Raw genomic sequence first — 25,412 nt, forward strand, 5'->3', positions numbered from 1 at the left:
CTCCCCCGCCAGTGCCTCTCCCCGCTCGCTGGCTTTTCGCCAGGAAAGTTACTCGGGATCATTTCATTTGCCCACCCCCTCCTTCCTCTTCTCGCGGCAAAAGGCGGAGAGACCAACTCATTTCCCGCTCGCAATAATTCTCTCTCGGTCTCCCCTTGTTCTCGAAATCGACAGATCTGCTGCGATCGTGGTCCCGATTGATCGCCGTGCTTAGATTTGGTTTTTGAGAAGGAGAGGAGAGGAGATTTTTTTGGGGGTGTGAAGTCGATCAAAGGGATAATTAATGGCGTTCAGTGGAACTCTGCAGAAGTGTAAGGTTTGCGATAAGACCGTTTACTTCATGGACGAGCTGACCGCTGATGGAATCTCCTATCACAAGGCCTGCTTCAAGTGCAATCACTGCAAAGGCACCCTAAAGGTAAATATTCTAAGTTTTTTTTTTTCTTTTTTTTTCTTTTTTCCCACGAAAGATATTTTAGTCGATTTATTTAGTTATATTTGTTAAAATCCGAGTTTCGATCGGCTGTTGTATAGATTTAGTTGTATCTGTTCTTTTAGCTGATCCTGATCGATGGCTTATGTTCTATTGATGCCGTGATGAGATTCAGGGCAAATGTCAGAACGACTTTGTGTTGAGAGGCACGATCCAGGATCTAAATAGGGCAATCTATTGGTTGGTCTTTAAAGTTGTCGTATTAATGTACGTGGCACGGGATCCATTCATCTCAATTTGCCTCTTACGTCTTGGTTCGGTTTCATCTCTACCCTGCCCTTCGACCCTGCTCTACTTGAACGCTCATTGCAAACGGTCAAACCCTCAAAATCAATTCTCAATTGAGCTTATTATCCTTAATTGAAGCTACCCTTAACTTCTCATGGATGCATTTGTTTCGGTATATATCAACGCATTGCGGGTAAATTCTCAAGATAGATCCTATTAAGAATTTATTTTAAAAAAACGGCCCCTTTGATATTTAATAGCCATTTCAACCTAGTTTCAGCCATCTGGATGGCTGAAACCAGGTCGAAAAATGGCAATTCAAGTTCGAAAACTTTACAAGATTTAAAATCCCGTGAAGTTTAGTGTCTGATTAGTGACGCTAATGAAAAAGCCACCCAAATTTCATGGGATTTTAGCATCGCTAATCAGACACTAAATATCATGGGATTTTAAATCCCGTGAAGTTTTCGAATTTTAATTGCCAGATGGCTGAAACTAGGTTGAAAATGGCAGTTGAATCTCAAAGGGGTCGTTTTTTAAAATTAAATTCCTAATAGGGTTTATTTTGAAAATTTGTCCACGCATTGCTGCTTACCCCATCTCACCTTTAATTGCAAGTTGATAATTTAGCATTCGAGATTTTCCTTGAATGGTTTGCTACACTACCACCTGTAGCTCTAACTGTCTCTATTGGTACCTGCATTTAAATGCGGCGGCTACTTGGTGTCAACTTATTATATGAGAGAGAATGAAATTGAAGGGTGGTTTCATTTCAAGCAATTCTAGATTGATTGCTCATGTTTAATTTTGTTAGCAGCGTGCAATGTGGTTCATCACCAATAAAGTGTGGTTTACTTAATTAATTAACCATGAGTTAGGCTTCATATGACTCTCATTAATTATATAAATTGGTTTGTTTCTGAATTGGAATGAACAAATGCTTGTAAACCCTGGTGGCTAACTAAAAAGAATCCATGAGGAATGAGGATGATCCTGAGTGCTGTGCTGGTAGCAAGGTCTCATAAGTTTCAGTCTTAAGTCTGTTTCTTGGTCCTAACATCTGGCTTTCTTACTAAATTACTAATAATAGTTGGTACCTCCTACAGGTATGCCATAAAAACCTATCGACCTGCCATGTAACCTGTCAACCTCCAAAAGAAAGAAATTCATATATTGTTAATATTTCCTTTTTTTATGTTCTTTCAATCGACTCTATGGAGGTGAAGTTACTGCTTTCAAGAAACCTTTCTAACATGAGCCATAGAAATCTTTGTAACTGCTTTCAAGAAACCTTCACTTGCCAGAGCCAAAGGCATCTCACTGCAGGGCCTTTACATGTGGGTTTTGGTACACTAGTTACGGAGAAATTGGGTTATCAGAAGTATCCGATCACAACAATATTTGTCTTCAGGGTAACTGTCTATGCTATTTAAATTTCGAAAAGTTCTTGGAATGATCAAATCAGTGCATGACATATCTTATTCCTAAAATTTAAAGTAACATCATGTTTAAAAAAAAGGTTTGCTAATGGTTTTGGTTTTAATAAGATAAGTGACAAATCGGATTCCAACTTCCACTGGATTGAAATACTACATTCGTGTCAGACAAGCAACCCTAACTATCAAAGATAAATCTCTTTCTCAAGCGCAAGAGCTTTACATATGTGGAAACAAATGTCCATATTCAGTCTGCAAATTGTGAAGAGCTACCTAGTATGTAGGGTTAGACGTAAAGATTGTGAAAAAATAGAAAATGGAACGAATAACATAGTGCGTATGTTTTTCTGCAGCTAAGCAATTATTCTTCAATGGAAGGTGTTCTATATTGCAAGCCACATTTTGATCAGCTCTTCAAAGAGACAGGCAATTTCAGCAAGAACTTCCAGTCAGGTACACGTTCTTCCTCTGGTTAGAGTTACCTAAGTGATATTTCTGTCACTCTTTAACTCTTTTGTTTTGATGCCAAACTATTTGTTCTCCTGCGGTTGCAAAATCAGCTGAGAAGCTAACTCCAGAACTAGTAAGTTCGATGTGGCATCCTCTCTTTTACTATTTAGTTCTTTTTCTAGTTATACTTATGATTTTGACTTCTTCGTTATTGTTTATAAGTCGTGATTCTCAGTCTGATCTTAATTTAGACAAGGTCGCCTAGTAAGGCTGCTGGCATGTTTTCGGGGACACAAGAAAAATGCGCCACTTGCAATAAAACAGCATACCCTCTTGAAAAGGTGGGTCCCCTATTTCCTTAAGGCAGGGATATGGTTTTCAGTTTGGTACTAATATGTTTGATTACGGCCCACATTGTTCGCACTTCTTGACTAATTGCCTTTGATCATGTGCAGAATTTTGCATGCCATGGAATTAGTGTTTCTATATTGATTTAAATATAAGTTTTGAGGCTGGTTCTTGGTCAACAATTCAAGAAGCCACACATCTATCCATTATTAAAATAGTCCATTTTTAATGTATACAAGGTATCAAGATTACTGAATCTCTTTCTAGCTATTCACTCCTCGCGGTTCCAACCTATGGGAGCCCTATAAGAACCTATTAAACATAGTGCGGCCTAATATTCTGTTACTAATTTTAATCCTTAATTATAAATATGATTTTCTTAGTCTTTGTGAGCTATGCGGTAAACAAAATGCTGATATAATAATTTCAACCCTGTATTTATTATCTGTGTGATTAGTGATCCATTTGATATATAAAAGTTTTCCACTTTATTGATGTATTAGTTATGACGAACCAACAGCTATCACGTGTTTGCCCTCCGTAACGTATATAGAGGTTCGGACAAGCCCTCTAAACCTGCAAGCTCTCATCTCAGAATGAAGCATAAATAATGGCTTGTAAATATCACTCAAGTGAGACTAGACACAAGAAATTTGTGTGTCAAACACTTCAATAAAGATAATAGCCTTCTTCCAGCGTGTCTAAAAGCTACCTTACCCCTTTTTTAATATCTATATCTTCCACTGCAGTGATATCTAATTTTTTTTCCTCTGAAACTTTCCTCTTGAACTTTTTGTAGGTGACTGTCGAATCACAGGTATATCACAAGTCCTGTTTTAAGTGCTCCCATGGAGGCTGCGCTATAACTCCCTCGAGCTATGCAGCACTTGAAGGCATCCTCTATTGCAAGCACCATTTCTCCCAGCTTTTCAAGGAGAAGGGAAGCTATAACCATCTTATTAAGTGTGCTTCCATCAAGCGCACAGCGAGCCCTGCTCCAGAACCGTGATATTGCATTGCTCATTGAGAGTAGAAAAAAAAAATTCAAATATTTTCCACCATCTATGCTGGTTATCCTTGAAGTCGCAGCCTTCTGCTTTGTTTTGTGTTGCTTGCAAGAACTATATGTAACAATGTGTGCTCTTATCTGTTGAAATGTCTATGATGTGTGCTTTTAGAATGGTTGTTGCAATGGTTTTCTGTGCTGATACAATGCGGTATTGTCGATAATCATCTACTTTGCTAGGATCCTTGGATTGTGCACTCTTTTATGATCAAGTTCAGTAACGTCCTTTCTTCATCTTCAAAAGTTGTGGCCTTCATTTTTCCTAGTTGTAATAAAAAGGCTACATTGAGAATGAACATATGTATATTTTACCACATTGAGAATCTTCTTATTGTTCATTGGTCTTCGTGTTGCAATTTGAAGAATGGTAATTGTTTGTTATCATCATTATTATTATTTGTTGAGAAAAATAGTTGGGATTATTATTGTTTATCATAGGAGAATGTTAAAGGGAGTGATCCTGATTGCAATGCAAATGTTGTATTATTTGGATACTACGAAACAAAACCCATCTCTTTATAAATAATTATTCTCAGCCATCTAAAAATGGTAAATATATAACGACGCTGATGTAGCGCGCCCCGCTCAATTCACTTTATTTTCCAAATTCCGATTCGATTGCCGCGAAAACTTGGCGGGGGAAAAACAATCGTTTCCTCCCACCGCCTCCCGCTTTTTAATAGCAACAACCCCCCCTCTTTTTATCCTCCTCTTTCCCAATTTGCCCCTTACTCCTCCTCCTCTCGTTTCTCCCCTTTCGCCCTTCGTCGGTTTTTACTAGGGTCCGAAAATGTTCGAGCTGAGGTTAGTCCAGGGCAGTCTCCTGAAGAAGGTTCTGGAATCCATCAAGGATCTGGTCACCGACGCCAACTTCGACTGCTCCTCCTCCGGCTTCTCCCTCCAGGCCATGGACTCCAGCCACGTGGCGCTCGTCGCCCTCCTCCTCCGGTCCGAGGGCTTCGAGCACTACCGCTGCGACCGCAACCTCTCCATGGGCATGAACCTCAACAACATGGCCAAGATGCTAAAGTGCGCCGGCAACGACGACATCATCACCATCAAGGCCGACGACGGCGGCGACACCGTCACCTTCATGTTCGAGAGCCCAAGTAATCAATCGACCTTTCTTCTCCTCCTTCTTCTTCTTCTTCTTTACCCCCCCTCCATGAACCCTAGTAGAACCCAGACTTTTGGGGGAATTTGCTATTCCTCTTCTTAAATTTGTTGGCTTTTGGCTCTTCGACAGATCAAGACAGGATCTCTGATTTCGAGATGAAGCTCATGGACATCGACAGCGAGCATCTGGGGATTCCAGACGCCGAGTATCAAGCGATCGTGAGGATGCCCTCCTCAGAGTTCTCTAGGATCTGCAAGGATCTCAGCAGCATCGGTGATACCGGTACATAATTTTTTGGTAGAAACATGGCTGTTTTCCTCTACATTTCGTATGATAGCGATCTCTTCTGCTGTGGTTGTGGGATTGCAGTTGTCATCTCAGTGACGAAAGAGGGCGTGAAGTTTTCGACGAGAGGGGATATCGGAAGCGCTAACATCGTCTGCAGGCAGAACGCGAGCGTCGACAAGGTATGCGTTGCTAGTTTTATTCCCGTTATTAATTGATTTTATTTTTGTTGATTTTGTCGCGTTTTTACTTGCAGCCGGAGGAGGCGACAGTTATAGAGATGAACGATCCCGTGTCGCTGACTTTCGCTCTGAGGTACATGAACTCCTTCACGAAGGCCACGCCTTTGTCGGAGACCGTGACCATCAGCCTTTCCTCCGAGTTGCCTGTTGTTGTCGAGTACAAGGTCGCGGACATGGGTTATATTCGCTACTACCTGGCGCCGAAGATTGAAGACGAGGACGAGGAGATGAAACCATAAGCTTTGTTTTGAGATTTTACCGTCCCCTCTCCTCTCCCTTTTTCTTTTTCTCTTTTTCTCTTTTTTTTTCCCTCCTGTTTGCGATGGTGTAAGAGGGCTGATCGTTGAAGATTAGTTATGTTCGTCTCTGATCTCTTATTTGTTGTTCTCTTATTATGCTCTTTGGCTTTTTGGCTGCAAACTGTCTCATTCGACTCTTTTATGTATGAACTCTGGTGACGACAAATCTCACATTTTCAGTAGGAAGAGAAGTTTTCCTTTGTTTAATGAAAAAGCTGGGTTTAATAAGATACACAAATGCTTCTTTTTAGTAGGAACCCTAATATTGATCCGATGCATATAAATGCCTCGGGTTTCAGATGTCTCGGATTAAGAAACTACTCCGCTCACAAAATTATGAAGAGAGTCAGCTCACAGTTGCAAGTCTCATTGTTACACAAAACGAAGGTTTGAATCTATCCCTTGAGAATTTGAACGCGATGTGGTTCCTTAACTTGAACTTAACCCCTCTTCAAAGTTCCAAAGAGCTATCTAAAATTTAAAGACCATGAACTGTATAGAATACTACAAAACTATTGCAACTAAAATTAAAGGATTGAAAGCAACAAAACTTCTCAAGGTCCGGCATCCAAATCATTTCAAACCACAACCTGTTTGAGACATTTCCTCCATCACTAGAAGTAACTAGTAAGTGGTTATATAGCCTAATTAATTGTCTTGGTGTAGACAGTTTACCGACTTTACTCTATAAACACTTCACCTTCAGATTACCACCTTTAAAATGTATTTTCATGACCGAACAATCATAATGAAATTACGTTTAATACAGTTGTCAAACATTTTTATGCCAGAAGGAAGTGTATATAGAAGCAAGAAAATCCTACAGTCTACAAAATATAATCAAATGATATATATATCATTATTTAAAAATTCTTATGCTGTGAAGAATTTCATATATAAGCAAAAGTTCCTACAACATGAAATCCTCTGCATATCCATCATAGGTTTACCTTAAAATTACCACGTTCACAATACTCTGTGTGACACAATCTACCATTACAACATAACATATAGAAGCCCAAAGGTCCCTTGAGCCTATGCACATCATGAGACATTTCTTATTCGTTTATTTTTCCATAAAATGGTTTCAGTACACGAGTAGTTGCCATTAGAATGCTTCCGGTCTGCAAAAGCCTCACAATAATATTACTTTCAAAGGAGCTCAATATTTTATCGAAGTAGTGCATTGATACACGTGTACGACAACGCTGACAAAAGTGAGAAAAAAAATATAATAGGTCACATTAAAGTTCAAGCTAGAAGAGCCATGAGTGGCAGAGCACTTTGCAAGAGAATAAACTCTCATGCTATGAAGCCATATACCAAGAAATTTGCACTGTAAATTTGCATTCAAATGACAAGTCAAAATCCTTCTTGCCTCCCGTGTAGTTTCTCGGAAATTTTTTTCCAACAACCGACCTGGTTTCAGCGCTCTGAGGATAAAACCAGATCGGTTTCTGAAAATAAGTTGGAAATGGTTTTTTTTACGATTATTATTATAAACGGGATTGTTTTGAAATTTTGTCCTATGGTTTGGGCCGAGCCAACTAAGCTTCATAAATTGGGCCTATGGTTTGGGCTATATATACTAACCAAGAGGCTGAGCTCGTGATAATTGTTGCGGCTAAGAGTAAAATGGTGGTGCACCTAATCCTAAAAAAAAATTTCATAAACATATCTGAGCTTGTTTCTATCCTTTTTAAAATTATGCAATTTCCGTCATTGAATTTGACTGTTATCTCCCAATGATAATAATAAATAAATAAATGATATTTGGAAAATGTCTTTTAAGACCGGTGGCCTAAAATTTGTTAAGGCCCATTGATTGATGCGTGGCAAATTGGCAATGCATGTGACGTCTTTCTTCCCCTTTATTATATAAGAACAAATATAGATTCTTATGCGCGTGTATTTCTTTTGTCAACCATCAAAAATGGGTAGGATCATTAAGCGTTGATGCGTACGTGCGACATCAAGGGTGTTTGGCTCCAACTAGTTATCATTTTCCTTGGTTCTTCTCTTAATAACATTTGTGGGGTCATAAGGAAAAGTATGAAACTTTACCGATATCTACACCGATTTCAAAATTATCGGTGAGTGATTTAATGTATAAAACTAGGGTTACGTGAAGAAGTTTCCCGCGTACTTGCGTACTTTCTGAACAATTCAACGCCGAGTGATCGAGCCTATCCAAAGGGAGGACATGGGAAGCAAACGAAAACACCCATAACAAAATCCTCCCCCATTTTCTTCGTGATCATTATCACAAATCATTTGGCTTCATCATAATAACAACAACTCGCACCCCAAAACGTAATATTTGTCATGTAGCCCAAATGAACAATGCCCCCATGTACATAGGCGTATACGCCAAGATGGGGTGGAGAGAGTGCTTGATTCTAAAACCCATTTTGAGATTTGTCCCCAATCCAATGATATCTTTATATGAGTTATATGCAGGGATCAAAATTAGAAATTTCTAGTGCTAGTCCGTGGCTATATCACACAACCCTTAATCGGACTCCAAATAAAGTGACGGGCGTCTCGCTGGACCAAAATAGATCACGTCCCAATCATCAAACCGTCGAACCTGAAATTAGCTACAATGAACTAACCCACTAGAGGTTCGATTAATAAAAGAAAATCAATGATAAAATTTGGGACAAATTTTCAAAACTAACCCATTTAGAAACTTAATTGCAAAAATAGACTCATTTCGAATATAATTGTCAAAATCGACTCAGATTCAGCCAGTTGGCTGAAGCTGGGTCGATATTGGCGAAATAATTTACGAAACTTCATGGGATTTCATAGTCCCGTAAAGTTTCGTAACTTTTTTTTATCAAAATCGACCCAGTTTTAGCCAACTGGATGAAACTGGGTAAATTTTGATAATTAAGTTACAAATAGATCGTTTTTTATAATTAAGTTTCTAAATGGGTTGGTTTTGAAAATTTGTCCTAAAATTGGCCCAAGCCCAACCCACCCCGATAAACAAATTTTAAATTAAACCAGTGTTAGTTCCCCCTCCTTAATTGTGTAAGAGATTCAAACCGAGTTTGTTTTATAACCAGACGTGTTACACTGCCCATTTGTTGCGCAGCGCAAAGAGCATCCCTTTGTCCATCGCTTAATTTTCCCGGGCTTTTCTCCTCTCTCTCTCTCTCCTCCTCCTCCTCTCTTTCTCTCTCTTTTCTCTCTCTCCTCCCTCCCTCTCATGGCCGGGGCCAGCCCGACGACATCATCCACCAACCTCCACGGCCCCACAAGGCGGCGCTTACAAGACCTCGACCCTGAGAAAAACCAACAAACAGAAGAGGAAGAGGTTTATCAAGCGGATGATGATGATGACGATGTCGAGAGCCACGAGTACCAGCCAATTCGAGGGTCCCTTAGAGTTCTGAGAGCATTGTTTTGTAGGAAGAATGCGGGTACGAATAGCAAAGGTTCGAAAATATCGAAGGGGATGTGGTGGAGAGGAGTTATGCTGTCGTTTTTCTTCGTGATGGCGGTCGTGGGAGTTTTGAAGATTTCCCAGATTGGAGGGAGTATCGGAGAGAGGGCCAGTTTTTTGCAGCAAATGAGGAGCCATGATGATGTGTTGAGATTGAAGGAAGAGGACGAGGTCAATTTGACGAGTCTGAGGATGAGCATTCGGAAAAAGTCTCAGAAAATGGTACGTCGAAGATTTTTGTGGTGCGAAGTTGGGTATCGTTTTTCTTTTTGATAAACAAATTTTTTTTGATGACTTCAGTGATTTGCATTTCATAAATCTGCAATGTTAAAGTTCTTTCCTATTTTATTTTCATGAATACGGCTCCGCCTTCGAGGAAATTTTTCTAAATCTGTTAGCAGAGCCTAGCTCGTTTGGCATCTAAAAGAAATTGCATTTTGAAAGCTAGTTGTTAGTTAGTTAGTCAGTCATTTCCCTCTCCCTTTGTTATGGTTGGTTGTTAAGCAGTTGTCTTTCTTAGTCACCTTTTTGTATACAGGAATTGTCTTTCTTAGTAAATCCTTGCAATTTCTTATACTTCTTCCAACGTTATCTGATGGGGGACTCCCTTTGCCAGTAAAACTCCGATTTTGTTGTGCCCGCCTGCGTTGTTGAAAAGAAAAGGGAAAAAGAAATGAAAAAGGCATCTGCAGTCTGCAAATGCTATATGAACAACATGCAAACATTGTTTAGCTCATAACCATACCAGCTAATCACCACATAAGCATATCTTCATGAAATAGTTTAATCTCATCAAACTTGCTGCTAGGTAAAAATAAAACTTAGAATCTATGTGTTTTCGTCAAAAGTTGGTTTTGTCATGGAATTCATTATATCTTCGGTCGATTACAATAAATTCAAAAAAGAGATAGTCTTTTTATAAGACTTCTTTTACACAACAAAATGAAAATTACAACTCTTGAGAAACAAACGCATGATCGTTGTTTGGATCGTTGTTTGGATCGCTGCTTGCGTGGGATCTTTGCCTGTGCCGGGGGTGCGTTAGCCCGTGGACCACCAAATCACAGATTCTGATTGAATCGTGAGGGGTTTATGATTCTTCCTTCGTTTATCGAAGTGAGAATTTGAAACGATATCTTATCAAAGTAAGATAGTCGTTCTTCTTAAGATTAAGTCAAAGCTTAAATCTTAAGGAATTGTCAGAAGCTCGGGTACTCTGCCCTCTCTGCTCCGAAATCAGACTGTGGATGCTCTCTGATCAGCCCCTCCAAAAAATGGCCTTCGAGGGGTATTTATAGCCCCTATGAACAGTTGGCGGAAAACAGGCTCGCGAGACAGCCTTTGCTGTCTCGACTGTCGAGATAGTGTTTGCTGTCTCGGCAGGCGAGACAGTGTTTGCTGTCTCGGCCCGCGAGACAGTAAACGCTGTTTCGGAAACAGTAACTGTCAGGCAGTTTTTGTTTTAACTGCCTTCCCACATTTCAAACTCCGTTATTTTGGCAGTTATCCACGTGATTCTCGCCCACGACGTTTCCCACGTTCTTGAACAGTTAGTGGCCACATGTTGGGCAGTTACAAAGGCGGTTTTGACCATCTGAGAGCTGTCTCACGCGCGAGACAGTAAATTCTGTCTCGCACGGCGAGACAGTAAATTCTGTCTCGCACGGCGAGACAGTAAAGACTGTCTCGCGTGGGCGAGACAGTAAAAGTCTGTCTCGCCCGCGAGACAATAAAGACTGTCTCGCACAGCGAGACAGTCAAGTCTGTCTCGCGTGCGAGACAGTAAAGACTGTCTCGCGTGCGAGACAGTCTATACTTGTGTTCTTTTTGACATTTTGGATGACTTCCTTTTGAGATGTGTTTAGATATCTCTCAGCATTTTTTGACGCTTACAGATACGCCCTCCAAAGTATTCCAGACTCAATCTTTTATAGAGGAGTTCTGGGATGCTTTGGATAAGATAGGTATTACTCATGATCCTTTCCATGCTTGGTTAGGTAGATCGTATAGAAGAACCTGTAGATGGCTTCAACATTTGATCTCTTTGTCTCTTAGTCTATTCAGTGCTTTGTAGAATAGCTAAGATCCTTTCGGCATAGCGTTCATCGCTTGACCGTCGTCGAGATCTTGAATTGAAGCTGAAATTTGTACTTGTGAATTCAGCTTTTGTCATCAAATTGATACCGCATTGTTAATCACTGTATCAGTCTTTTTTTGGAGTTCTTGGGAAATAGTTTAACCTCGTATACCCATTGGGAGGTAGCCAGGTTATTCTTAAGAATATTTTGAGTGATATTCTCCAGAAACTTCCTGTTGATGGTAGGGAAACAGTTTAGACTCGTGTACCTATTTGAGTAATATGGTCTCTTTTTTGTTGGTAGAGATGAACCCGATGATGGAGAGGAAGAATTTTATATTCTATCTCCTAGTCTCTTATTTATTGGTAGAGATGAACCCGAAATTAGAGAGGAAGAATTTTATATCCTATCTCCTGGTCTCTTGTTTGTTGGTAGAGATGAACCCGAAATCGGAGAGGAAGAATTTTATATTCTATCTCCTGGTCTCTTGTTTGTTGGTAGAGATAAACCCGAAATTGGAGAGGAAGAATTTTATATTCTATCTCCTGGTCTCTTGTTTGTTGGTAGAGATGAACCCGATGATGGAGAGGAAGAATTTTATATTCTATCTCCTGGTCTCTTGTTTGTTGGTAGAGATGAACCCGATGATGGAGAGGAAGAATTTTATATTCTATCTCCTGGTCTCTTGTTTGTTGGTAGAGATAAACCCGATGATGGAGAGGAAGAATTTTATATTCTATCTCCTGGTCTCTTGTTTGTTGGTAGAGATAAACCCAGAATCGGAGAAAAAGAATTTTATATTCTATCTCCTGGAGTAAAGAAACTCAAAGTGGGATCTCCACTTAGAGAATCTGGATTGGTTTGAATAATCCTAACTGTCATAAGGTTTGATTACTCAATTCAAAAGTGGACCCTTCGTTCGCAAAAAATGAATCGAAAGGAGATTTTGGTTGTGGTCCTAACTGTAGTAAGGTTTGACCAAGTGGGAGTTTTGAGACGATCCTAACTGTTTAAAGGTTTGATCGTTCAATTTGTGGACCTCTCATTCATGAAATGAATCAAAAGGGGATTTTGGTTGTGGTCCTAACTATAATAAGGCTTGACCAAGTGGGAGTTTTGAGACGATCCTAACTGTTTAAAGGTTTGATCGTTCAATTTGTGGACCTCTCGTTCATGAAATGAATCGAAAGGGGATTTTGATTGTGGTCCTAACTGTAGTAAGGTTTGACCAAGTGGGAGTTTTGAGACAATCCTAACTGTTTAAAGGTTTGATCGTTCAATTTGTGGACTTCTCGTTCATGGAAGGAATCGAGAAGAGGCTTTTGGTCCTAACTGTTTAAATGTTTGACCAAGATGGGAATTTGAGACGATCCTAACTGTTTAAAGGTTTGATCGTTCAGTTTGTGGACTTCTCGTTCATGGAGGGAATCGAGAAGAGATTTTGGCTTTGGTCCTAACTGTTTAAAGGTTTGACCAAGATGGGAATTTTGAGACGATCCTAACTGTTTAAAGGTTTGATCGTTCAGTTTGTGGACTTCTCGTTCATGAAGGGAATCGAGATGAGATTTTGGCTTTGATCCTAACTGTTTAAAGGTTTGACCAAGATGGGAATTTTGAGACGATCCTAACTGTTTAAAGGTTTGATCGTTCAGTTTGTGGACTTCTCGTTCATGGAGGGAATCGAGAGGAGATTTTGGCTTTGGTTCTAACTGTTTAAAGGTTTGACCAAGATGGGAATTTTGAGACGATCCTAACTGTTTAAAGGTTTGATCGTTCAGTTTGTGGACCTCTCGTTCATGGAAGGAATCGAGAGGGGATTTTGGCTTTGGTCCTAACTGTTTAAAGGTTTGACCAAAATGGGAATTTTGTGAGGGAAGAACTGTTTAAAGGTTTGATCGTTCAATTTGTGGACCTCTCGTTCATGGAACGAATCGAGAGGGGATTTTGGCTTTGGTCCTAACTGTTTAAAGGTTTGACCAAGATGGGAATTTGAGACGATCCTAACTGTTTAAAGGTTTGATCGTTCAATTTGAGGACCTCTCGTTCATGGAACGAATCGAGAGGAGATTTTGGCTTTGGTCCTAACTGTTTAAAGATTTGACCAAGATGGGAATTTGTGAGGGAAGATTGATCTAACGAGGTGATCGAATCTCATCTCAGCAATAGAGTATTCAGAAATTGTACTCAGTTGGATAATCGAGAAGCAGTTTATACTCATATGCTCTTTGGAGTGTGGGGAAACAGTTTATACTCGTGCACCCACTGGAGTTGTATGGTCGTCTTTACTCGACTTCTTTCGTCGTTATGACGCCGGAGTCAATTAGGGCTTGGATTTTGTTTTTGAGTCCAAAGCAAATCTCGGTGGGATAAAGAACCCTTCTGTGGTACGCACAGTAGTTTAGATCCGTAATCCTCTTAGCTCCATCCCGATCTTTAATAGGTGGTAGCTCGATTTTGTCATTAGCGAGGAGGTATTCTAATATGGCTGGAGCTTCATCATCTTCGAAAGAATATTCCTTTTGAAACCTCGGATCGAGAGTCGCATTCTCAACGGTTGCAGATGTCATTGGTTGGCCTCTCTCAGCTTTCTTTCTTTTAAGAAAGTGCTCAGCTTGTTCACCCCGAGATTTTAACTCCTTCCAAGTTGTGCTCTCAGCTTTCTTTCTTTTAAGAAAGTGTTCAGCTTGTTCACCGCGCACTTTCAAATCCTTCCAAGTTGTGGATGGCACGACCCCCAGAGCTTCCAGGATATCGATGGAGAGGTTATTGTGGCATGTTTGCAGGATGAACTCCTCTGTAATAGGATCTCTGCAATTCATTGCTTTGTTACGGAAACGTTTGACAAAATTATCAACTGACTCTCCGTCTTTTTGCTTCTCATCTAGAAGGGTTCTGATTGACACTTCGGTATCATCATCGAAGAAGTTGCTGAGGAATAAACTTTCCATGTCATCCCAGCAATTGATGCTCCCTAGCTTGAGACGTCGATACCAATCGAAGGTGGGCCCACGAAGAGTGCCAACGAATGACCGGACCATTAAAGCCTCGTTTCCAGAAATCATGCCCACATGAGACTTAAAATAAATCAAGTGCTGAGTAGGCGAGCTTTTCCCATCAAATGATGTGAAGTTAATCATATTGAATTTTGCCGGGTACGGTATTGAATCTCATTCTCTTGGATAGGGACATGGAATACCCGTCTTTTTCACTTCTTGAGCCGTCATCAAAGCGTTGATTTTGTTTTCAAGCTCTTTCATTTTCTCGTCATCGCCTATGTCTTCATTCGAAGGACGTTGAGGAGAATGAGTTAGGCCATCCCCTGTAAGAGGTGCTATTGAACCACCCCTAATATCGTTATTGGGAGTGTGCGTTAAACCACCCCCAGCGTTATTGCTATTGGGAGGAGTATCAGCCATAATGACTTTATCCACTTCTGGATCACTATCATCTACAACATTCTGAGTGTGGCGACTGGATTCAGCTCGCTGACTGGACTCAGGAGGTTGAGGCCGTTGAGCTAGCAATTCTCTCATTTGTTGGATAGCTAACTCCATCTCTGTCCTCATTTCAGCTCTAATTTCTTCACGTTGTTTGGCTAGAGCTTCTTGAAGTATTTGAGTGAACTGATCAGAGGTGATTGTGAGTACTTCTCTGGTTTGTCCTGTGCTAGATACCGTATCATCCGAAGCGATCGTAGAACAAGTATCCGAGAGCTCATTCTCTGATGACATTCCTTCATGTATTCTCTTGTAGTCTCTATGTCTGATGGCTCCTAACTGGAGTCGGGACATCCGTTTGGCAATTCTTGAATTGACTTTTCCTCTCGGGGAAAAGTCAGGATCTGAGTCACTTGAATGCCGCTTAGACTTTCTTTTATCAACCATGTTGATGGTGACTTCAGGGAGTTCATCCTCTTGGACAGCAAGTTTATTGCAGAAATGTCCCGGCTTGGGCTTTGACATTTCGGTGAAAAGTCTCTGGACTATTGAGACTCTTTGCGGGATGGCTTCTCGTTTGGAGTAATCATCTTCCGACAATACTGCTCTAATGAGTCGCACACAGGAACAATAAGAGTTCATTTTTTGAACAATTCTCTTTCGAAATCTATTCAAACCCACAATTTGATAGTATGATTCATCAGTATGATTGCCGGAAAATCCTATCGCCTGTTGGTATGACCTCCCAGGCATAACGATGTCTTTTGGCGAACACATCTTCTTTTGGGGGTGTAAAACCTTGTTGGCATTCTCAGGACAAATTATTATTGCCTTTGAGCGATCCAAGGTTATTTCAGGAGTCACACGTTTAGAACCACCCCCTTGCGGGTGTGGAGTCTTAACGGGCTCCGAATGCTGATTTTGCACAACTCCAGACTTTGGAACCCAAACTTGGCAGAGTTTCGGTGGTTCTTTGGCCACCGTTTCCTTCTTCTTTTCTCGTCTTTGTTGTAAGAGAGCACGGGCATGAGCAGCGTTTGCACGATGTTTTTGTATGCGTTCTTTGAGGGTCGAACGAGTCCTTTTGACAATAGTCCATTCCTCCGTCGTGAGTTTGGCAGAGATATGAGTGATTGGTTGTTGAGACAACTGAACCACTCGATGCCTCCTCGACTCTAAGTCCGCATGATAACGAACTCCGTCGGGTTGTTCCAAGGCCTTAGCCATTTGGCGAGCGCGGCGTTGGCGTTGTCTCTGACGAGCTCTTTTCGTCAATGCCGGCGGGCTTTGATTTAATGACTCCTTAATTGGAGAAGAGTCATTATGAGCAGAGAGGTTGCGAGTAGAATCCTCAGCAACAATCAAGCGAGAGTCTTCATCTGTAGTGTTTGACAACTTCAACAAAGATGAAATCTTCCTGCATTTGAGAGGCGAGGAAGACTTTACAGATGAGGATGACAAATACTCCTCAAACTTCGCTTGGTCGAATTCGTACTCGACCGTTGATTCAACCGGGATCTTGATGGTTGGCTGCGACACGACGGTCTCGACAGCGAGACCGTTGGCTCCCACTGTGGTCGCCAGCTTGTTTGCGTCAAAAGTTGGTTTTGTCATGGAATTCATTATATCTTCAGTCGATTACAATAAATTCAAAAGAAATAGCCTTTTTATAAGACTTCTTTTATTAAGTCAAAGCTTAAATCTCAAGGAATTGCCAGAAGCTCGGGTACTCTGCCCTCTCTGCTCCGAAATCAGACTGTGGATGCTCTCTCATCAGCCTCTCTCAAAAATAGCATTCAGGGGGTATTTATAACCCCTAGGAACAGTTGGCGGAAAACAGGCTCCCGAGACAGCATTTGCTGTCTCGGCTGTCGAGACACCTGGTATTGCCTGTCTCGGGCGGGCCGATACAGTGTATTGCCGTCTCGGCCTGCTTCTCGCCCGCGAGACAGTAAACGCTGTCTCGGAAACAGTAACCGTCAGGCAGTTTTCGTTTTAACTGTCATCCCACGTTTCAAACTCCGTTATTTTGGCAGTTATCCACGTGATTCTCGCCCACGACGTTTCCCACGTTCTTGAACAGTTAGTGGCCACGTGTAGGGCAGTTACAAAGGCGGTTTTGACCATCTGAAAGCTGTCTCACGCGCGAGACAGTAAATTCTGTCTCGCACGGCGAGACAGTAAAGACTGTCTCGCGTGGGCCGAGACAGTAAACAGTCTGTCTCGCCCGCGAGACGAGTAAAAGAGCTGTCTCGCGTGGGCCGAGACAGGGTACAAGTCCGTCTCGCCACTGAAGGAAAGTAAAGACTGTCTCGCACGGCGAGACAGTCCAAGTATGTCTCGCGTGCGAGACAGTCTATACTTGTGTTCTTTTTGACATTTTGGATGACTTCCTTTTGAGCTGTGTTTGGATATCTCTCAGCATTTTTTGACGCCTACACTATGTAACTCACCTGAAACACTATCCCGACTTTTAACCTTCAACGTACTAATAGTTCTTTATGCGTAGATATGTCTGCGAACTTGTAAATGCCAAAGAAATTTTGGGTTTATTTGAGCTTAGTGTACACTATGCACGGTGCCTGGAACGAAAAGGTTCGGCAAAGGCGTCAAGGGAAATGCACACAACCGTTCTCTGCTAACTTTCTGTTAATAAACTTTTTCCTATTTGGCGATAACTTTTACTAGAATAATACTTTCGTAATTGGATCAGTTGTATGATTGAGTTATTATATTTGGCATGACAAAAAGATTCCTGAAATCTGGAGGCGACCAAATAGTGGAGGCTTTCATCAGTGCATCGCGAGGCCAAAAGATAAACTAAGTAAGTTGCATAGCTATCATTTATTCTGCTATACATATCTGCCTTCGACATCAGTGTACCGATTTTTTGACATGATCTAAGTTGCGTTTCAGGGATTCCTGGCTCAAGAACGAACGGCTATCTCGTGGTCCAAGCCAATGGTGGTCTGAATCAGATGAGAACAGGAGTACACATCATTCCAGTATACTAAATGTTTATAATTATCCAGTGTTTATGATTGTCACCATCTCATTAAGAAAGTTACTACTGTCCAAATGCAGATATGTGACATGGTGGCTGCTGCAAAGCTGATGAACGCAACGTTAGTTCTTCCTAATCTCGACCATTCTTCCTTTTGGACAGATCGAAGGTATTTGCTCTTGTATTGTAATTCATAAATGTTCACCTTCCAAAGTTTATGTTTTTTTATGTATCTTTTGGCTTTGACCATTGCTCGGAATCCTCTGCAGTAACTTCAAAGATATATTTGACTGGAGAAACTTTATAGATGTGTTAAAAGAGGACATTGAGATAGTAGAGTCTCTACCAGCCAAGTATAGGAAAGTGAAGCCCTTTGTAAGGGCTCCTATTTCCTGGTCTAAGGTTGGCATCTGGACTTGATCTGTGCATGCTAAATGGGTGCATGCTTTACTTGAGTATTTAACTAAACCAATCTCCTCTTCCGCAGACTTTTTACTACAAAGGTTTTGAGAAAATTCTGCAGAAATATAAAGTGGTGAAATTTACTCATACTGACTCCAGAATTGCAAACAATGGCCTTGCACCCTCACTTCAGAAGCTCAGGTGTCGTGCAAACTACAGGGCCCTTCGGTATACACCACAAATCGAAGAACTGGGAGAGACCCTTGTCAGGAGACTCAGAAATGGAAGTAACTATTACATCGCCCTCCATTTGAGGTAAGTTAAAAATATAATCATTGTCCAAGAAACATAATTCAATATGACCTTCTTTTTAAAGGATATGGAGCAAGCTTGATAAGGTTCAACATTTTTTTTCCCCTCTCATAATGACAGGTACGAAAAAGACATGCTCGCTTTTACCGGTTGTAGCCACAACTTGACATCACAGGAAGCAAAAGCGCTCGAGGACATGAGGCACCATGTCAAGCACTGGAAGGAGAAGGAAATCAATAGCACAGAGAGACGGATATTAGGAGGTTGTCCCATGACGCCGCGAGAGGCTGCTGTTTTCCTAAAGGCTATGGGGTATCCATCTACAGCAAACATTTACATCGCTGCAGGAAAAATTTATGGTTCTCACAGCATGAATGGTTTAAAGGAAGAATACCCGAACATCCATACGCACCATAGTCTGGCAACGGAGGCGGAGTTAGCTCCTTTAAAAATGTACCAAAATCGGCTTGCGGCAGTGGATTATATTGTAGCACTCAATGGCGATGTCTTCATGTATACGTATGATGGGAATATGGCCAAGGCGGTGCAGGGTCACCGGAGGTTTGAAGGATTTCGTAAGACCATCAATCCTGATAGGTATATCTCAGTGGTATTAAAATCATATATACCTTCTTTTTTTTCTATTTATTTAATAAGAATCTCTCAACGACCTTTTAACTGTTTGATATCCATCAGGGAAACATTTGTCAAACTAATAGATCGACTAGATGCGGGTATCATAACTTGGGAAATTTTTGAAAACGAGGTGAAGAAGCATCATGCTAATAGGCTTGGAGGTCCCTACGAAAGGAAACTCGGAGAAAGCCCGAGGCTAGAAGAGAACTTCTACGCAAATCCTCTTCCAGGATGCTTGTGCAAATCGTGAAGAATTTTAAAGAAGCTTTTACGAAAAAAGCATGGATACTTTTTTACGACGGCCAAGCTTTATAGGATTGCAGGGGTATCCTCTCCCTAAAGATCATGCAACCCCCTTGCAAGAGAAAAATGTGAACAATCTTTAAACAACTCAGATGCTTGGCAACTCCAATCGTGCAGTTTCACCTACATGAAGTCGGATCCACAATAGAGTTTTACATTATAGAAGATCGATCATTTGTAGATAATTTTTTTTTTTAACCTTACAAAGAGGAGAATACTACAAAATAGAGAAGGTGAATGTACGCCAAAGAGTGATCCTTCACTGAAAATAGTTCAGGGTTTTGATTCAAATTTTTTGATTTGAACTCCGGTTGATTTTGACAACGAGATTTCTTTTTTGCTTTAGGGAAAAGGGTTATCTAAACTTCGAACGGTGTATAGATCTTCTTTGTGGGACTTTCTACACGAAAGATTTCCGTGATTGCAATTGTAAAATCATTTGATATGGTAGACATATGATAACCAAGCAACGTCCATTAGTATTGACTTATAGTTCTCATTTAACAGATTTTTTTTTCGAACAGTAATTCGCAGACCCCAAAAATTTGGGATAAAGGCTTCGTATTGTTGTTGGTGCTGCATCTTTAGCATACACGGTTACTTTTTAATCCAGACATGGTCAACTGATGATACTAACACTACTACATAAAGAGGCATCCTAGACGGAAAATTCCGTCTAGGATATCCAGAATTCCGTCTAGGATGTGTATTCTAGACGGAATTCCGTCTAGAATACGGGTCTAGTATGTTTCCGTCTAGAATATAGTATTCTAGACGGAAATTCCGTCTAGAATACATCCTAGACGGATTATTCTAGACGGAATTCAAAACCGTCTAGAATACATCCTAGACGGATTATTCTAGACGGAATTTTCCGTCTAGAATACTTCATCCTAGACGGAAAAAAATTCCGTCCAGGATGGGTATCCTAGACGGAAATTTCCGTCTAGAACACTCATTCTAGACGGAATTTCCATCTAGAATGTTTTTTAAATTTTTTTTCAAAAAACCAAGCATCCTAGACGGAATTTGAGCATCCTAGACGGAATTTCCGTCTAGGATGCTATGCTACAGTTTTTTTTTTTTTTGCAGAATCTATTCTGAGTGCATGTACACAATATTTATCAACAACAAATTATATTCGTAGCCAACACAATCAAATTATATTCCAATATCAAATCCAATTATATTCAAATAATATATTCACCAAAATAGTAGAGAGATACATAAATTGTTTACAAACTTTTACATAAATTATTTACAAGAGGTTCTGTATGCTCCATCGCACAACATTACGCACAATTCCTCCATCAACCCGATCTCTACATTGTTGTGTATGCAAATTAAAACTGATGCAACCAATAAGTATCTTACTTCCCAATGCCTGCAAAAGTTCAAGACAAAGGTGATACATATGACAAATTTTCACTACAGAGAAGCACATTCATCTTCAACGTATTTCAGAGTGCCCAAAAATGCACAAAGAAGATAACAAGCGAAATCAACCAAGACACCACTGCCTAAAATGGTTGAATGAAAGAAGAACAGAGCAATAATCTTCTGCATCTTATGATAATACTTCAATGAATAATCGGGATATAGCTGTATATTCACAATTGCAAAAGAATTATCAAGCATAGTAAAGAAATTAGTTTCCAATGTTAACCGGCACATAATAACCTAATTAGTTTATGTTAGTATTTGTTTGTAAAAAACAAGATAGTCCCACATTGGAATTTTGAACATTCTTTTAGAGGTTTAAAAGCATTGAATGCTTATTGGGCTTTGAATAATGGATCAAAGTGTAGGCTTCTAAACCCGCGTGCGGGTAGCGCAAATAATACCGCTTAAATGTTCTATTTTTTATATATATAATTATATATTGAATATATTTTATTTTAATGTTATTTTGAATTTTAAAAATTATGAAAAGACAAGTGACTGTTGAAAAGTGGCTGTTTGTTCCAAGGGGTGTTTTAAAAAGTTGTGACTGTTGGAAGCACCTTTTAAAAATTATAAATAGTTTATGTTTTCAGATATCTATCAACAATTCTTTTTCTGAATCTTTTCTATCAAAAACTTCTGCAATATTACAAATTTGTTTCACAACGAATTAAGGAAAATTCCAGATTTGCTTACTGGAATAGCATTCATTCGCAACCCAAAAAAATTCACCAAAGAAAAGAAACATTACCTAGCTGGTCCAGTTCAAAAACTAAAGGCTCCACCCCAGTCCTCCTGAACAGCAATTTCACCTCCATTGAGTAACTTCAATCAGCAGCCGTCAAGATGATGTTTCTTCTTACAGCATTGAAGATCTCCTACATTCTCAACCCCAATCTGCAGCCCATAGAAGATCCAAAACCAAGTGCAGACGGCAAACAACCTACTGAGGAGGAAATAGAAGAAATCAAAAAGCAAAAGGCAAAACGGGAGGAAGATGAAGTGTTGTGTCGCGGTCACATTCTGAACACACTTTCGGACCGATTATATGATCTTTTCACGAGGATAAAGTCGGCAAGGGAGATCTGGAATGCACTGGAATTTAAATACAAAGCCGAGGAGGAAGGTACAAACAAGTATTTAATTGCAAAATATCTAGAATACAAAATGGTTGATGACAAGTCTGTCCTAGAGCAAGTTCATGAATTGGAGGTTCTTGTTAATAAGATTCATGTTCTCAAAATAGTTCTTCCAGAGTCTTTTCAAGTTGCTGCAATTATTGCAAAACTACCATCAACTTGGAAAGATTACTCGAAGAAACTAATGCATAAAACTGAGGATATCTCTTTGGAACAACTTCAGAAGAATCTTAGAATTGAAGAGGAGTCACGCATACGTGATTCGAAAAATTCTGTCCAAAGTGATTGTAAGGTCCACACTGTGGAAAAGAATGAATCTTCGGTAAAAAATGTGAACCTTCAAGTAAAGAAAAGTGGACAACACTTTAAAAAGAAGAATTTTCAGAAGAAAAAGGGGTCCTGTTTTATTTGCGGCAAGCCTGGACATTTTGCTAAAGAATGTCGTCACAGAAAAAATAATAATGTAAAATCAAAGGCTTCTGCAAATATGATAGAAGAGAATCTGGTCGCTATGATTTCTGAAATCAATATGGCTTCTGTTAAGTCTGGATGGTGGCTTGATTCTGGAGCAACAATCCACGTTTGCAAGGACAAATCCTTGTTCAAAGGATTTGAAGAAATTTCGGAAATTACAGAAGTGCAAATGGGGAATAATGCTTGTGCAAAGGTTGCTGGAAAAGGGACTGTTGATATAGATTTTACTTCTGGAAAGAAATTGACTCTTATAAATGTTCTGTATGTACCCGAAGTTAGAAAGAACTTAGTTTCTGTTGATCTTCTTTGTAAGAAAGGGTTTCGGGTTGCTTTTGAGTCAAATAATGTTATCCTGTCTAAGAACGGGATGTTTGTGGGAAAGGGCTACTCTTGTGATGGAATGTATCAACTAAGTATTAATAATAAAGTTATATCTTCTGTTTATATTGTTGAGTCTTCATATTTATGGCATGATCGCTTAGCACATTTAAATTTTCGCTATTTGAAAAATATGAGAAAGTTAGACTTCATTAACTTTAATGGTGAATTTGATAAATGTGAAATTTGTGCTAAGTCTAAATTAACAAAGAAATCTTTTCCAAGTGTTTCTCGCAAAGATTCTAAAGTTTTAGATTTAATACATTCTGATATATGTGAATTGAATGGTATGTTAACTAGAGGAGGAAAAAGATACTTTATCACTTTTGTTGATGATTGCAGTAGATATATGTATGTTTATCTTTTAAGAACAAAAGATGAAGCTTTTGATATGTTTAAAAAATACAAAACAGAAGTTGAAAATCAACTTGAAAGGAAAATTAAAGTATTACGTTCTGATAGAGGTGGTGAATATTTTTCTGATAACTTTAATACTTTTTGTGAAGAACATGGCATTATTCATCAATGTACAGCACCTTATACTCCCCAACAGAATGGTTTAGCCGAAAGAAAAAATAGAACTTTACAAGAAATGATAAATTGTATGCTTAATAATGCTAAGTTACCTTTAAATTTATGGGGAGAAGCTTTGTACACAGCATGTTATATTCATAATAGGATTCCCTCTAAAAAGTCAAATATAAGCCCTTATGAGTTATGGAAAGGTAGAAAGCCTAATCTGTCATATTTTAAAGTGTGGGGGTGTTTGGCTTATTATAGAGTTCCTGATCCTAAAAGAACAAGTGCAGCGTAACAGCGGGGGGTTTGACGGGCTAATTTTTTTTTTAAATAGGCACATATCCTAGACGGAAATTTCCGTTTAGGATACATTGCAGACGGAAATTTTCATCTAGGATATCAGGATTTTCAGCGTAACAGCGGGGGGTTTGACGGGCTAATTTTTTTTTTAAATAGGCACATATCCTAGACGGAAATTTCCGTTTAGGATACATTGCAGACGGAAATTTTCATCTAGGATATCAGGATTTTTTTTTAAAAAAAAATAAAAATAAAAAAACCGTCTAGGATACTATTCTAGACGGAAATTTCCGTCTAGAATGCATTATCCTAGACAGAGTATTCTAGACGGAAATTTTCCGTCTAGTTTAATGCATTCTAGACGGAAAAATTTCCGTCTAGAATATTCCGTCTGGATACGTGAAATTTTACTTAGTGTAACCAAGCAAATGCAAACCCAATTACCAAAACAACTTCTAATTTATCGAGGACGGAAGATCAAATAAATGGCCAGTGTAAAATGTCTCTGAGAAGTCTGTCAGAAAAAACAAAACTATTGATAAGTGCATGAGAATGCAAATATTATTCGGGGTTGCATAACAAAACCTGGAGCTGAATCTTTCTTCAATACTGATAACTGATCAGTAGATGATTAATTTGTAAACCTGAGGAGCTCAATCAATGCAGATTCCTATATAGTCTGAGCTTTTCGGTGAATGCCGTATTTGTTATAGAAACAACTAGGACATATTTACTTGAATTCTCAAGTTTCACACTTTCAGCTAGTTTTTAAGACTAAATATTGCTAAAATTATGAGAAATTTGCATAACTTACGTTCTTCTCATAATTAAACAATGAATTAGAAAATTCGCTGCGAACAATCCCAAATATGGTCAAATTACGGTTTGCTTACTTTCTAAACGCGCGAAATTGTTGGAGTTGCAGCAGCTAGATGGGTAAGTAATTTTTTTAGTTTCAGAGGATTGAGAATAGAGGAAGTAGAAAGGAAATGAAAAAGTTGGAAGGGAAGAGACTAGCTTGAAGAAACTTTGTTTTAATTGATTCAAAGCTTGTTCTCAATGCTTACATCCATTGCCTATTTTTATAGACACATATAGAACTATCTAAAGCATAGATATTTTACATGAAACATTCTAGATTATATTATGATATTCTTATATTCTAGATATATCTTATTTTTGTCATATTTTTAGTCCTAATTATCTTTAGAAGATTTCCATATTACAAGGTTATTGTAGAGTGTTTTAGAATAACAAATTATTATCTAATAACAGAAGTATCCTTATACATCAATACCATACTTCCACATGAATTAGAGTGCTATTTCCTCACATTTTACCTAATTATTATACTTCATTAATTGTGTTCAATCTAAACCAATTGAAAAAAAAAATTCTTATAATATCTATGCAAGCACAGCAGCATCCATGGCGAAAGTTCGAACATGGAGAGGAAAGAAGCGCCTTTTGAACCCTCATTTAAAGTGTTATTGGGCCTACTTCCCTTCGAATTAGCAGTCAGCCCAATTTAAAGTTAGGCCTAAGTGGCCCTAGGGTCCAAAAAACCCA

At 39.4% G+C, this 25,412-nt stretch overlaps 3 protein-coding genes across 4 annotated transcripts; all 3 read left to right on the forward strand.

Annotated features, from left to right (window-relative positions):
* On the forward strand, window positions 14-4,359 carry LOC109820228 (LIM domain-containing protein WLIM2b-like). Its single transcript, XM_020386341.1, has 5 exons — window positions 14-418; window positions 2,511-2,610; window positions 2,718-2,740; window positions 2,859-2,948; window positions 3,755-4,359. The coding sequence occupies exons 1-5, from the start codon at window positions 284-286 to the stop codon at window positions 3,962-3,964; spliced, it is 558 nt and encodes a 185-aa protein (XP_020241930.1). The 5' UTR covers window positions 14-283; the 3' UTR covers window positions 3,965-4,359.
* LOC109821994 (proliferating cell nuclear antigen-like) lies at window positions 4,719-6,060 on the forward strand. The gene is made up of 4 exons (XM_020388147.1): window positions 4,719-5,130; window positions 5,268-5,420; window positions 5,508-5,605; window positions 5,680-6,060. The coding sequence occupies exons 1-4, from the start codon at window positions 4,812-4,814 to the stop codon at window positions 5,902-5,904; spliced, it is 795 nt and encodes a 264-aa protein (XP_020243736.1). The 5' UTR covers window positions 4,719-4,811; the 3' UTR covers window positions 5,905-6,060.
* Window positions 9,110-20,051, forward strand: LOC109820339 (uncharacterized protein At1g04910-like). Of its 2 annotated transcripts, none has more exons than XM_020386467.1 (8): window positions 9,110-9,640; window positions 17,685-17,757; window positions 17,850-17,938; window positions 18,018-18,106; window positions 18,207-18,339; window positions 18,425-18,654; window positions 18,772-19,248; window positions 19,348-20,051. In XM_020386467.1, the coding sequence occupies exons 1-8, from the start codon at window positions 9,182-9,184 to the stop codon at window positions 19,535-19,537; spliced, it is 1,740 nt and encodes a 579-aa protein (XP_020242056.1). In that variant the 5' UTR covers window positions 9,110-9,181; the 3' UTR covers window positions 19,538-20,051. The 2 variants fall into 2 exon arrangements, with proteins under 2 accessions (XP_020242056.1, XP_020242057.1); XM_020386468.1 differs by having other exon boundaries at window positions 17,850-17,923.

Source organism: Asparagus officinalis, chromosome 8 (assembly GCF_001876935.1).
Source record: "Asparagus officinalis chromosome 8, Aspof.V1, whole genome shotgun sequence".
Classification (NCBI taxonomy): domain Eukaryota; kingdom Viridiplantae; phylum Streptophyta; class Magnoliopsida; order Asparagales; family Asparagaceae; genus Asparagus; species Asparagus officinalis.